The sequence below is a fragment of the Sceloporus occidentalis genome, unplaced genomic scaffold (genome assembly GCF_023333645.1).
Source record: "Sceloporus occidentalis isolate IW3139 unplaced genomic scaffold, rSceOcc1.0.p SCAF_11, whole genome shotgun sequence".
In the NCBI taxonomy this organism is placed as follows: domain Eukaryota; kingdom Metazoa; phylum Chordata; class Lepidosauria; order Squamata; family Phrynosomatidae; genus Sceloporus; species Sceloporus occidentalis.
The window spans coordinates 3,798,717-3,813,242 of record NW_028316991.1 but is presented as its reverse complement, the minus strand read 5'-3'; the positions used below and the strand labels follow the sequence as shown (position 1 = coordinate 3,813,242).

The following is a 14,526-nucleotide window of genomic DNA, read 5'->3' as shown; positions in this document are numbered from 1 at the left end:
AAGATACATAACATTTTCACATTTTGCTTCTGTTCATGTGACGTTCGCTTGCTTCTTTGTGTGATAATTTCTCTCCGGTGAGTTTATGCTTTCTGCAGACTGCTTGCTGACTTCATATGTCAAATTTATATTTTTGGGTCAAAGTAGTTAATTTGCATATAAGACAAAAAAAAAAACGGTTAATTTTACGCTTTACAGATCAAACACCATTAAAAAAAGGGGGTCGATAATTTGTGATTTCACAACACACAATAAAACATCTTAACAGACGCTGACAAGTGAAGTTGTTGTTATTAACTAGTATATTTCCGTCTACATTTCTAAGCTGCTACGTAGTTTAACCCTTTTAGAGCGAGTGTTAAAATTGGTACTTTTGCCATAAATAACCTATACCCCCCCAATGAGGCTGCTCTTAAAGAATATTTGACTTTGTCCCATTTAGCTATTTTGTTGGCAACTTGATATCCATCAGAATGTTGTGTGATTTAATACGGTTTACAAATGCCCTCCCATCACTTAATCCAGATTAAATGATTATTGATACCCTGTTTTCACACAGGAGAGAACATGCGCTCCATTGTTGTAGAGACATGTGAGATGCGATCAGGATGCAGGTAACACCTGTTCCTGCGAGTAATACTTTCCCCGCAAGCTGTGTGTCTGTAGTTTAACCAGCTGGCCCTGAAAAGGGCATCGGGGAGAAAAAAAAGTGCAAAGCAACAGAGATTTGCGTAATTTCCGCTAATACATATCGTTTCTAAGAGCTGCATTGTGCTATAGGTATTTAGACAGCACTTACGTGCGCACACAAGCAACTAGCCCTTTTCAATTGTGTTTATAGATTCTTATATCTGGGACCCAAGGACTCTCCAAATGGCGACCTTTCAATATTCAATAGCAAAGATTCTTTTCAGGTGGCTTACCAGTGGTGGCAAGCAAATTATTGTAATAACAGTGCTCACAAAAGTCATTACTTTCATCTTTGGTGCTGGCCTAGGCCTAAACCAGGATAGCACCACCATCTTTCCTGTCAGCTCCGCCATCTTTCCTGTCAGCTCCGCCATCTTTCCTGTCAGCTCTGCCATCTTTACTGCTGAGCAGTGGGATATGATATAGTAAACTACAGAGGCTGTGCTAACACGGGACAATCGTCCATAGTGTTAATGGGACAGTTTTGAACAGAAATGGCGCTATAGGGAGCACCTTATCACTTAAAAGAGCGATAGAGCGATCTACTACCAGTTATGTAGCAGAGGCTTCAAGATACCCCACTGCTATAATGGTGGGCTAAGTGGGGCAGCTGTCATTTAGGTTGCTCTTAATTAAAAAGTTTGACCACTATGGATTTTTTTGTTTTCCTTGCCGTTCTATACAGTATATGGCACATGAAGGGCTTTGGGCATCCTTTAGATCCTGGATGGATCCTTTCTGTAAATGTATGTCAGACAGGACTGGATAACGTTTTTGAAATGGGCCATTAGGTTGACGGACTTTCCGCAGAGGGTAAATTTTGCTAACCCGCTCCTGGGCTCTTTTCGAGCCACTTTTTGTTTTTAATTTCGTTGTACTCTTTGATAACAAGGCGAAAAAGGTTACATGATTCAAAGATAAGGATACATGATTCCTGAAGGTCAGTTTGGAATTTTTTTTTTTTGGTGCAACAGTAGCATCGCCAGTATTTTTTTTATTACTAAAAGATGGAAACCTATCACCCCTCCAATAATGTTAATAAAACATGTAAAATTCATTCATTTTGATACTAAAACCATAAGAAACAATATAATGCTGTTTCTAAAACCCCTGCTGTGTGAAATTATACATATATAATTATTGAACACACATAAACCACATCTTTCATAGAAACGCTAATTTCACGCTTCTCCAGACTGACGTATCAGTTTATTATAGTACAAAAACAACATTCACAAATTAAAATCCACTTTTGCATTCATTTCCACAAATAATATTATACAAATATTAAAATGCATTTTAAAGTTATATCATCACGCAAAACACAGTTACAAAAAAACAAATAAATAAATAAAAATGTAACCGGCCAATAAATAGTTATAATAATAAAGAAACATATACTTTATTTTCCTTAAGAATCATTTAAAAATCTCTTTCCATGTTATATACTGTAGGTAGAATATCAGTTAGGGGACTAGTGGCTGTTGCTACAAAAAAAGGCCATGTTGTGATGGTTCAAGAGTTTGCATGTATATGTGCAGATAGGATACTATATTTTCATTCCGGGACTCTACATCGTCTGCACGGACTGGTGGCTCACAAATATATATATATATATAAATATATATAAATATATCAAAAATCTGAATTAATTTTTTTCTATGCTCCAGTGATATCCCTTGTCTCTTTTTTTTGCTCATTTAAGCTGAGACGTCAGTATGTGACACACATGACCAAAGGGTGAGCTAATAACCAAACCATAGCACCTTCTGTTTGGGGAGGAGAACAACCTGTGGTCCACCTGTGCGCTCACAGGAGAAGTTGATCATTTTACATCAGACAAGCATTTGGTGAAATAAAATATGTCCAATGTTCTCAGCATAGCTGTACTGCAGATCAGGCTTCAGGGTGACTATTATCTAGTCTGTCTAATGGACGGCTTGGCATTTGGATCCATTACCAAGCAGTTTGTAAAGCTGCAATATAATACATTATACTCGTACTGAAGACCGCAGAGGATATGTTATGTACTAAAGATGTCTTGGCACCATACCCATTCAAAGCATACATTGTTTACAGGAAAAATAAGTCTTAATTTCCTTCAATGAAATGACTTCGCTTTAATAAATATGTTGTCTTTTCTGCCACGTACCTCGGATGACCCAGTCTTTGTGAAGTCATCAGCACTTTTGAAAAAATACATAAATAAGGGAAACCTTTCTGATTTAGGAAAACGCAGAAGCTCCTGAGATGCAAAAAGAAACCACAGAAGGTCACCCTGAATATTTGTAATGCAACAAAAGTCGTTTTATCACATTACTGTGCAAAACTCTACCCGGCTGATAATGGTTTTCTAACATTTGTCGAAACTGCCACAAGCGGAGATGTGATGACAGTCTCCAAATGCCAAGTAGTCCGTGGTCCTATAGAACAACATATTCCCTCTTTAATACGGGGACATATTAAATATGCTGAGCTGTCTTTTATATAATTGAGCTCTGTTGTTTCCAAAGTGCAATACAGTAAAGCTCGGATATGCACAGTGCACAAAAAATAAATATAACAACAGAAAAATATACAACAAATAGTTTTTTTGGCATAAGAACTTGAGAAACATAAAAGATCTCTTTTGGTTTTGTTCAGTCCTCTTCAAAGGCACAGTTTGAAACACCAATATATTCGACAGTTTTCTTGAGTTTTAGCCCCATTTTCTGGAGTAGACCCGGTGCTTTTTTTCGGGAGGTGCTTCCAGTGAGTGGCAGAGTAGCTTCATTTTCAAAGACGAGCTCATCAACCATGCTGTGCGGCCTGTGTTTGCTGCACCTGCAGGTCATTGGAGAACAGAGAGAACTTGACATGTAACCTATTTTGCTAAATACAAGCAATTTGGCTTTTTTTATCAGGCAGCTTAAATTTTTCAGCTTTTCTCTTGCTGATGGGCTATTCAACGGTGGCGGCTGTTTTCTTGCATACTTCAATAAATGAACACCTTGGTGGGTTCTTTGTGTTAATCTCTTCTGGAACTTTTGTTTTGTAAGTATATTTATTCGGCAAGAGGTGTGAGCCAGAATCAGCTATAAGGGAGACCCCCTCCCCACCAAAGCAGTCATTCATTCCTGACACGAGCGAGGACCTTTGTCTCCTAAGGAGGATTAGGCTTTAGCACAGACGCCATGATTCAGATTTGGTTTGGCTCCAGCTTGGCATGTGGCTTAGTATCCTTACACTATATATCTATCTATATATATATACATATATATTTCCTTTATATCCGCATTATTGTATAACATCTTTGCAATCACTGAGCAACAGATCCTAATGTTTTAATTATTTTTAACTTTAATAGCTGTTCTAAACACATAAAACTATTCGATAAACATTCATGGGTATTTTATTTGTCCTGGACCCACCAGCGTGGACTCCAACGATACTAGGTCACCTCTAGTACACTTCTTGCTTTTCTATATGATTAATAATTATTTTATTATCACCAATAATTTGTGCTCCACTGTGACATTTTTTCCACGTATGGGTAGGACAATAGAGTGGGAAGGCACTGTGTTTATGATGGGTTCCTGGTGTTTGAAGTCCAAAATGAGATCATTTGCGCTTGACACAGTTTCATGGTAAATAGATGACCTGTAACCCTGACCACCTGTTACTGCCCTGAGTCCGTGGCACATTAGGGATGTGACCCACTTTAATTACACAGCAGGGCTATTGTCATGAACACAGCAGCTGCGCTGTGAGATGAGGGACAGGGAGGAACAAAACAAGCAAACTTACCCCACTGTGACAGAAGTGACGTGCGAATCTGGCACGGTGGTGGCAATCTGTTTGGCAGACCTGTGGGCTGACGTCGCAGAAGAGGATTTCTATACAAGACAGAAAACAAAAGAGTGGCTATGATTGCGATGAAATAATATTACGTTTCATAGCTCAATTAGGTGGAGGATCTGAATCCTTAGAATAAAAGCGCTAAACAATGAAGGCGTTTTCTATGCCACCATAGTCTTCCTTTCAAAAGGGTTATTGTGGCAGAGCAGGCTTGGCCCACATGCAGCCACTCAGTTGTTAAATTATGACTCCCACTATCCTTAGCCAACCAAAGCTCATGTTTCTTGTGCTCAGGGGGTTAGAGCAGGTTGAGGCCGATTTATAACTCCCACTAGCCTCAGCTACAGGAATGGACTGGGAATAACAATCAGCCCTGGCACATCACCCGCGGATGCATACCAAGTTGCTGGACTGGCTGCAAGAGCAGCGCTTATCATAAGTGGCTACCGGCACCCGCTGGGTATTTGCCAGGTATTGTCCATGGCCAGTAGGGGCTTCGGTGACCACACCAGCCTTTTTTCTGGCCATACATACATACATACTGGCCATACATACATACATACTGGACATACATACATCCATACACGCTACCTGCTACAGCGGCTTCCACTATCCTGATGAATGTTGTCTGATCATTAAGCAGCTGGTCTGACATGTTTATTGTCAGAAACAAGTCTTTTTTTTGCTAACTAAAGAGAGCAAATTCGGCATTTTGTGAGCATAACGTTTAATGGGTACTTAAGCCCATTAAACTGCAGGTGAAGCCTAATTATTCATGTATATGCATGGGCTTACTTGCAATTATAGACCTCTGTCTTTCATAGAAAATTATCAATTAAGAATTCTAAGCAGCAGCTGGATTGTTATGTTAATATCAGCCTTCTTGGATAGGATGGCTTGAAATAAAAATTACTTTTAATCTCTTTCTATGAAACGGAGTTACTATTGAGGCAATCAAATTAACAAAAAAAGAGTGAATCATGGCTTTTTAGAATTAGACTTACTTTTGTGGCTCTCATTTCTTTCTTATTCTTGCACTTGCTGGACTTTGTCTTTTTTTCCGAATTCCCCGCTACAAAATCCAAACCACAGAAAAACAAAAATAAAATATACTCAGCAGGGTACATAGAAAGACAACGGTCTAAATGTCCCCCATTTTTACCATGTGCTGGGGAAGGGGCTCAAGTCCCCTTCTGTCTAAATAGGATAGTTCCAAATGGTGCAATAGGATTTGTATGATTTCAGTTTTAACAAAATTTGTGTCAATTTCGCCAATTTGTCAGTTTTCCAGCAACACCCATCGACCGCAACCATCTGCATTCAGTAGAGCCGAAGGACACACAATATTCTGTTTATATGGTGTGTTTATTTCATTTCGGTGACAAGTAACAAATCGTGATGAAATAAAGATGAGTTTGTACTTACAGGGTTTGGCAATGCTCTGGTGTGCCAGAATCCCCCACAACTCATCACTCGTACACGTATCATTAACGAAATCAGCCTGCAGACGTTTGTGTGCCCAGCGTGGATATCGATCACACGTAGATGGTGCCTACAGAATGGAAGCAGGTGATGGTTATAGGTAAACCTGAGAAAATTACATTAGATTCTCATTGTTTGTATCAATGTTGCACTCTTCCATTTTATCGAAAAGGAATCTTTAAAAACATAGTATAAAATTATGGGACAGCAAAGGTAAAAATTTGATAGACATCTATTTTTTGATTATTTGAAGGGACATACAGCAGTGAAAATTATTTTCTATAAAAGTTTGCTATATTCTGTTTTGCATATGCTTTTCCCAGACATTTTCCATCAGTATTTACACGTGGGAGCAAGTAGTGTGTACGCGACACTTCCAAACAATATTAGATACACACAGCGAAATATACACATTAAGGCTCAGAGCTTTCCAAGACAAGGGTCATGGAGCATCAGGTAGTGACACAATGTGTTCTATTCACTATTCAAGGCAGAGTTTCCAGAAGAGTTGTGGTTTCTACTCCTTGACTTCACTATTCACAGTGAAGGTCCAACCACCGCGAGCTTCTGCTGCAGGAAGAGCTTGGCTGGTCCTGTTTAATGTATAGTTAAACCAGAAAGATTTCTTCAAGCTCTCCTAACACATGAAATTATCCATTATGCAGGATCAGTTCAGCCCTTCTTGCAGGAGAAACGTGCTATTATTATCCCTTCCTAATGAATTGAAAAGGGAGGGAGTTAAAACCACAACTCTCCTGCCAACTCTCGCTTTAGGGAATAAACCCTTGGTTCCTTGGGCCTTAATGAAAAGTCACCATGTGTGGCGTGTTGTAAGGAGCACTTGGAAGGGAACTGTTGGAGCTGGAGTTTGTGCTTTAATGATGCATTTTTTGTGGATTTTGATGAGGGTATTTTTAGTAAATATAGTTAAACATTGACATGCTTACTCTGTCCATTGTAATCTGCTGTGTCCTTGGTATTCCTCTTGTTGACAGCTAGAAATCTGAAATAAAAACACATGTATTTTCAATGTTCTGCATACATGCTTGGCTGCTGCTACCCCTCATTTATTTCAATAGCTGCCCAGTTCCTATTGATAAAAGTGACATGTGCCGTATGCGTACTGAGGTATGCTTCCTGCTTTCAGCACAGGCAGCCGGGGAGGAGTCAAGCAATTAACTAAAGGAAATGCATTTAACATTAAAATAGAACTGGATCGCTCCCATAAAGGGATAAAGTATGGCAGAACTTAGAAACTGTTTTTTGTAGTTTAACAAATATTTCTTAAATAGTTTTTTAATGGTCAATTTTTTTGCTGTCTCCTCCTGGGACTTGTCTTCTATGGTAGAGGCAGTAGTTGTGTCCATGCTTGGATCTGTTTACTTGGACACAATGTCTGGATATTTTAGATAAATATATGCTATTTTTTATGCACAGACCTTGATTTCTCTCTAGGCCGAAAATGTGCATTTTCCTGAGGACACCAAAATAAAGTCAACTGATCTTCAGTTCTTGAGTTTAAAAGTTCAAATTCCAACACTGTGACTAATTATCCATATTTTACTCGCACACGTGCTGGTCAACCCATTATAACAATAAAAAGGACAGATCGGGATCGCCCGTTATATAATGATATAGTATGTATGTTAGAGCCTCTTGTGATGTTGATTTGCGTTGTTGGGCACCTCTAGGTTCCGCTGTTCTGTATTACATAATGTTTGTTATAGTACAATAAGGCTTTTTGAGTATAGCTGACTCCTTATTATTCTACACCAACTTCATGATATCAGGTGCGCATGCTCAGCTCATTTCTAACATTCACGGGTAAGTGTATAGAGGATGGACGAGATGTATATACAGCCTGTTTGAGATAGCTGAATCTCATCACATGCACGATTGATGCAGGTCGGTGATTGAGGCTGCGTTACACATGGAAGTCATCCTAAAGACTATAATATATCATATGTATAATACACAATATCCACGATATATACAATCTGTAACATTAATGAATTACGCCTTAGTTCAAGAAACATTGTATCTGTACATACGTTTGCAGCTTTATTCTGCCCCTGTCATCATTTTCTAGTAGCTGTTGAACCTGGGGCAGTTCCGTGCTCGCTAGTAATAAATACCCTGTACTTGCGCTAGAAAGGGACAGAAGGAATGGTGATAACAGAAGTGTGTGCTAATAGTTTTCTCTTTTGGCAGATAAGAACTATTCATCCCATCCAGTCTGCATGCTTTTCGCTATAAAAACTCTGAACCTTTTCTATCCTGTCCATTTTTTTATTTCCTTAACCTATTAACCTCTACCACCTCAGCCGGGAGGCTGTTCCAGTCACCTACCACCTGCTATGAAATTATAAAATAAGAAGATGGAAACTGTTCTAGTTTAACAGGGTACATTTTGGAACTACTTCATAAACATTGCTGTATAGAGTGGGACTAAATGCCTTACTGCCATATTATACAGAGAATACATCATTTTAGTGTACAGCCCAAAAACTTCTAGTACACTGTTTCCAGTGGAGGGCTGTAACGGGGAGTTGTGGCAGTTTGAAGAATTGGGCCACTGCTTGGAGCTTCTTTTGTTTTGCTTCCATTTCCACATATAACCACCAGGGGGATTACAATCAGTTTTTACACATTGACTGGATCCATTCTGTGTTGCTTTTACGGTAGCCATAGAAGCATCAATCAATAATCGGCCTGCCGGACATTAGCCCGGTGGCCCGTACAAGCCTACAAATTGAACACACCGTCCATCGATTGTTTTTATTCCTGGATCACTTGGCTGAACTTGTCCCTGAGTTAAAATATCCCCTCCCCTGATAAATTGCTATTTTATAACAAAGATAAAAATGCTACAAAGTTATATGCTATGCTCATTATATATGATGCAAACCCTCATGGAGAATTATAGAAGCTGTGACCTGTCAGTCTGTGTCTTCCCATAATCATTTTATTATGAGCATCTGAGTAAGACGTTCTGTGATGATATCACCTTGATAATATAACGTCACAAAGTACTGCTTTTCCATACAATCTCTGCATGATGATGTAACAGCTGTCAATCATCACATCATACTGGCCCCCAGTTTACAGAATTTCAATAACTCTCCTCGATCATATAATCCTAGAAATCTGGTACATTTGTAAAAAGATGCCAACGGTAAAATGTTTGTTCCCCATACAAAGTACGGCCAGCAGTAATTATTGTCTAAAGCAAACCATAAAGATTTAGAATATGTATTTACCTTTGGTAGAACGAGAAGTTCTGAGTGTCTGGAAGCTGTCCTGGTTATTTGCGGTTATTTGTGCATGTTCTGGTTATATGTGCATGCCCTGGCTGTATGTGCATGTTCTGGTTATATCTGCATGTCCTGGTAATATGTTGATGTTCTGGTTATATGTTGAGGTCCTGGTTTATATGTGCATGTCCTGGCTGTATGTGCATGTTCTGGTTATATGTGCATGTCCTGGCTGTATGTGCATGTTCTGGTTATATCTGCAAGTCCTGGATATAAATGCATGTTCTGGTTATAGGTTGATGTCCTGGTTATATCTGGATGTCCTGGTCATTTCCCCCCGAGTTAGAGCTGTTGTCCAGTAGGCTGATAGAGCCAATCTGAAGGGCTCCTAAATAGTTTGCTGATACCCTCACCCTTGATCATTGTCCAGGTTTACAAAGGATGGTCAGACTGGTGATGTGATCTCATCTCATTCCTTATTCTACTTTGTAACATTATTTGCTCCCATCTGTCTTCCTAAGAATTCCATTCACACAAAGGTTTGTTGCTAAAGCTCATGGCAACACCCCAGGGCTAATTTGGCTCATTGTTTTCTTTTATCTTTTGGCTCTCTCCACCAAATGTATCGGTTTGTCTTAGTCTGTCAATTCTTGTCTTGTCATATCCCTTGAATTTATGTATTGTATTAAGCGCTGCGTAAACTGTTGGCGCTATATAAATAAAGGATAATAATAATAATAATAATAATAATCTGTGGTTTTTTTGTTTTTTTTTGGTAAAACATCATGCACTTTGCTACTCTTGAAAAAGTTATTCCAATAGCTACATTTACATGTTTGTATTTTGAAATATTGTTAGATTGCCCCCCCCCAAAAAGTCTTTAGAAACCTCAACTGATAGAACTACGATAAAACATGTAGGACAGAGTATCAGTTCTCCAAGTACTTTGTATTATGACAATAAATCATGTCTGTAGTTCATCTACCAGGTTATAAATGAAAAGGTTGAAAAGTAGCAACGAGATGAAATGCTGCCATAATGAATTGTCATAACACAAGTTACTTGGAGAACGGATTTATCACAGTTCTATCAATGCAGGTTGATAGCCATTGCCACTAACAAAAATTGGTGTCAGCGATGGGATAGGACAGAAATTTTAGGTTGTGTTAAACAAAACTATTTATATTATATTTATTAATCCAGTCTGCTATTTACTTGTAGGTACTGATACCATAGCTTTCACAATGAGCACAAATCTTTGATTTTTTCACCTCTTCAAATTACAAATTGTAAATCTTTACTGTCAAATGGTAGTGGAGTAATGAATAGTGAAGCACTCTGCTCGCAGAGAGAATTGCAATTATGTAGATATTAAATTAACAAAACCAAGAAATCATATAACTTTCAACAACTGTTCAATTGTGGTATATCTACATAAAATAATACTAATAATTTATCATACATGCTTGCTGAAACCTAATGTGTTACCATTCTGTTTCTTTTGTTCCAAAAAAATGCACATCTGATGTGAGTCTGAAACCCAACCCCAAGACTCAATTAGAGTTTGATTAATTGAAGCACGTGTTGGGTTTGCAGAGTTTAGGTCATTATCATCACCCAAGGCTGCAGCGATCATCTGCTCCAAGCTTGACTATCCTGCTCTCCAAATACCCTTAGCAGATGGGGACTTAGATGTCCTACAAAGGGACTGTTTATCCTCCTATTATTGCTCACTCAAGTGATCACAACAAATCCATTACCCACACATAAAAAGATCAGTAGCACCTCAATTCAAGAATGAATGAGACTGGCGATGTACTGTAGGGATTTAAATCCTTTATGGTAATAAACATAACATGCTCTGTCACTGAAATGATATGTAGTAGTAACATGGCAAATATTATATATATATATATATACGTGTATATATATATATATATATATATGATATATTTATATATATATATGCACCTCATTCTCTTCTAATCATCATGGACTGGTTCTAACAATCTATTGTTATCAGCATTATATATATCTATACGTGTAAATTATATATATATATATATATATATATACGTGTATATACATACATATATATATATATGCACCTCATTCTCTTCATCATGGACTGGTTCTAACAATTTATCGTTATCAGCATTTTCCCTGTTTCAAAGAAAATCCAGCATCTGGCAATGCATTGGTTATTATTGAAGGCATCTAGGATTCCATCTTTGTGGTTTAGCATTTCTCTGAATCCTTATGGCTATATGTGCCCTTATTATGCTTTGGGCAGAAGGCAGAGATAATTCTGTATGAAACATAATATCGTGCATGAATTAGGTCCATGTGTTCTATAAATGGAGTGTTTAAGCTCAGCAACTGGGCAGTGGATAATTCAATAAACAGCAGAAACTTACTACTTACATCATTTCTGTTTCTATTTTGCCACTGGGCCATTGATGTATAATATGCCCGAAGAACCCCAGCTAGACCCAAAAATAATATATTATACCGTACTTTAGCTATGCAAGAAAAGTATCAATATTGACATATTGGAGAGAGTTCAGTGAAGGGCCAGAAAAATGATAAATGGTTTGCAGGATAAAAATGATCAGAAAAGACTAAGGGCTTGGAGGAGAGAAGACAGGTGAGATAGAAACATTTAAATACTTACAGGAAGAGAGTTTATTTTAAAAGGGTGGGATGTTAGAAGAAGACATCATAATCTAAAATGAGAGAGCGAGAGGTTTAGATGTAATGTAAAGAAGTTTTACTTTACAGAGAGGGTGGAAGATAGGTGGAACAGCCTCCCAGCAGAGGCAGAAGAGGCTAAAATAGTGAGGTATTTTCAACATGCATGAGATACACATAAAGCTCTCCTGAACATAAGACAAAACCAAAGACTGATTATGGTTTGAATCTTTACAGTAGGAAAAAACGGGCAGATTTGACGGTACCTATCTGCCATCAAATTCCATATTTCAATGCTTCTATCATTATTACCAGATTTGCTGATTTTTATGGCTAACACAGTACAATTGATTGTATTCACTTTCATTCATGCTGAAGTCCACATGGAACTATACAAAGATGTCTGAGATATTATTTTGTAGCCATGGGAACTGCTAATGGAAATGTATATTTCTTATTTGTTAAACTGGCGCTTTCAATTGGCATGTTTAATTGGTACATTTGCATAAACTATACATTTTGAAAAAATAAAGGTATGCTAAAATGTTTAAACAACATGATACCACCCTAAAAGAAGGGGGGAAAAACACACAATGGTATTGTTCAGTATAGTTTACTTTCAATTGAAACATGTAAACCTATTAAGGTTCCTATACGGTCTAAAAGGATTAAGTATAATACTTGTCACAAGGCTCAGTGATACATAATGGCATTGGTTTGATTAAAAATTTATTAGAGGAATCTATAATGTTATGGTTGTTGGGGACAGGGTTTCCCACTGCATTAGGATTTAATCCCGGGCTTGGCTGAGTATGTGTGTCAGGACGCTGAACATTCATTTTCATTGATATCAAATATACCCTTTACAAATAAAAATAGTTGGAACTAAACAACTCCTATTATGCAGCCCTGTGGAATACGCCATGTAAATTGGCACAAAATAGTAGCAACCTCACCTTCATATTTCATATAATTGCTTCATGTTTAGTACCTTGTCCCCTAAGGATGTACCAGTATGTTTTTTAAAAAATGAGCCAAGAAACCCATTAGTGGCAGAAACATCTCCCTGTTGCTACATGGGAGATCAGACTGTCTACTGACCAATCATTTTTAAAAGGAATCCCCAATTGCGCAATCAGGCATTTCCTTCTGGTAGGTATCACCCACCAAAAGTTCACCCGAGGACCTCCTGGGCTCTCCCAGTGCTTCCCCTGCTGGCTGATCGCATATATTGCAATCAGCAATGCAGGGCTACGACGCACTCAATAAAAAAAACAACATTCATTGGGAGCCGAGTGATGTCACCATGACATCACTGGGATCAAAAATGTATGAGAGGTCCCCAAAGTGCCCCTTAGCCCTACCACGATAAGTAAACAATTATATATGAAAAAATCACTACCTCACCTCAAACCCCTTAAGCCAATAGTATTAAAATATGTGATATAGGGTCATGTGCAACATCATGGGTGCCTATCAGGGAAATAGAACAAAGATGGGCCTTAAAAATATCATGACTATGTCCAGGAAAGAAAAACAACATGTTTCTGTATTTAAAGCTTCGTTAAACTTTCATCTTGTTCGAAATTCTTCACACAAATGTGCGTAGATATTTTAAACAAAGATCACAGTTTAGGTTTTAATGCCATCATTTCTTCATCATAAAAAAGTAAATTGAAAGGCTGGGTTTATGCCGTAGTAGCTGCCACCACCCAAATACTAAAGCGATATAAGTGACATGCCATGTGCAGACACACATGGCAAGCGGCATTATAGAAGATAGGTGTAACTGGGCATGACAGGGGCTAGAAACTGAAGGCCAAATTTTAAAAGGCCTATCATTGCCTTTTGCTTTCATATTCCACCAAAACCAGGCTTGGTAGATGAGATGCAAATGGAGCTGTTGCTTTGCAGGGTGCACCCCCCATTTGGGTCTCGAGGAGGACGGTATTGTCCCGATTCACAGCATGGCAGCTCCTCTTCCATTGTAACAGCAGTCAGATGGTCACTATGGGGTTTGTTTGCTCCACCTCTGGAACAGGTGCTACCAAGAACAGCTTTCATTTATGACACGAAGGACTTGCTATTCTGCGTATGTTGGTGTATGAGGGGAATATTAAGTATCCAGTCTCCATGGATCACATCATAAGCCTCTAACCTATAACTTTCTTTAATTGTCCAATCAACTACATCCTTAATTACCTTTCTCTATTATTCCTCTTTCTCTCTCTCTCTTAAGCCTACATCTATTAGAGCTAATATGTGCCCTCAATTATTCTTTCCAGTCCTGCTGCTCTTTAGATTCCTGTTGAAGTTTTCTACATATATTTTATTTCCTTTAAGTTTATGAGGGAAGACATGTAGATATTCAGGTTGAAATTGTAAAGACACAATGGCAAAGATACAGATCACAGATATAAGGTATAAATTGTACCATCAATAATCTTCTGACGCACCTAAAAGGCACTGTTTATACAAGATCAAGGAAAACAAAAAATAGATGTGGGGAAATTTCCCTCACCCAGCTGCTCAACCCATAGATACCAAATCTTAACATACTGCGCAAACCTAT

At 38.2% G+C, this 14,526-nt stretch overlaps 1 protein-coding gene across 1 annotated transcript; it reads right to left on the bottom strand.

Annotated features, from left to right (window-relative positions):
• Positions 1 to 3,329: 3,329 nt before the first annotated feature.
• On the bottom strand, positions 3,330 to 6,965 carry LOC149305450 (vexin-like). Its single transcript, XM_089477514.1, has 5 exons — positions 6,957 to 6,965; positions 5,953 to 6,079; positions 5,532 to 5,599; positions 4,477 to 4,565; positions 3,330 to 3,513 (listed from the first exon to the last, which is right to left on the bottom strand). Exons 1-5 carry the CDS (start codon positions 6,963 to 6,965, stop codon positions 3,330 to 3,332), a joined length of 477 nt encoding a protein of 158 aa, XP_089333640.1.
• Between the last annotated feature and the right edge of the window lie 7,561 nt (positions 6,966 to 14,526).

Excerpts from the sequence above, each read along its gene's own strand:
- LOC149305450 (XM_089477514.1), bottom strand. Across the intron at positions 5,600-5,952 it reads CCAGAGCATTGCCAAACCCT|CGGGGAATTCGGAAAAAAAG; the intron begins GTAAGTACAAAC and ends TGGATTTTGTAG. Across the intron at positions 3,514-4,476 it reads GTCACTTCTGTCACAGTGGG|GTGCAGCAAACACAGGCCGC; the intron begins GTAAGTTTGCTT and ends AATGACCTGCAG.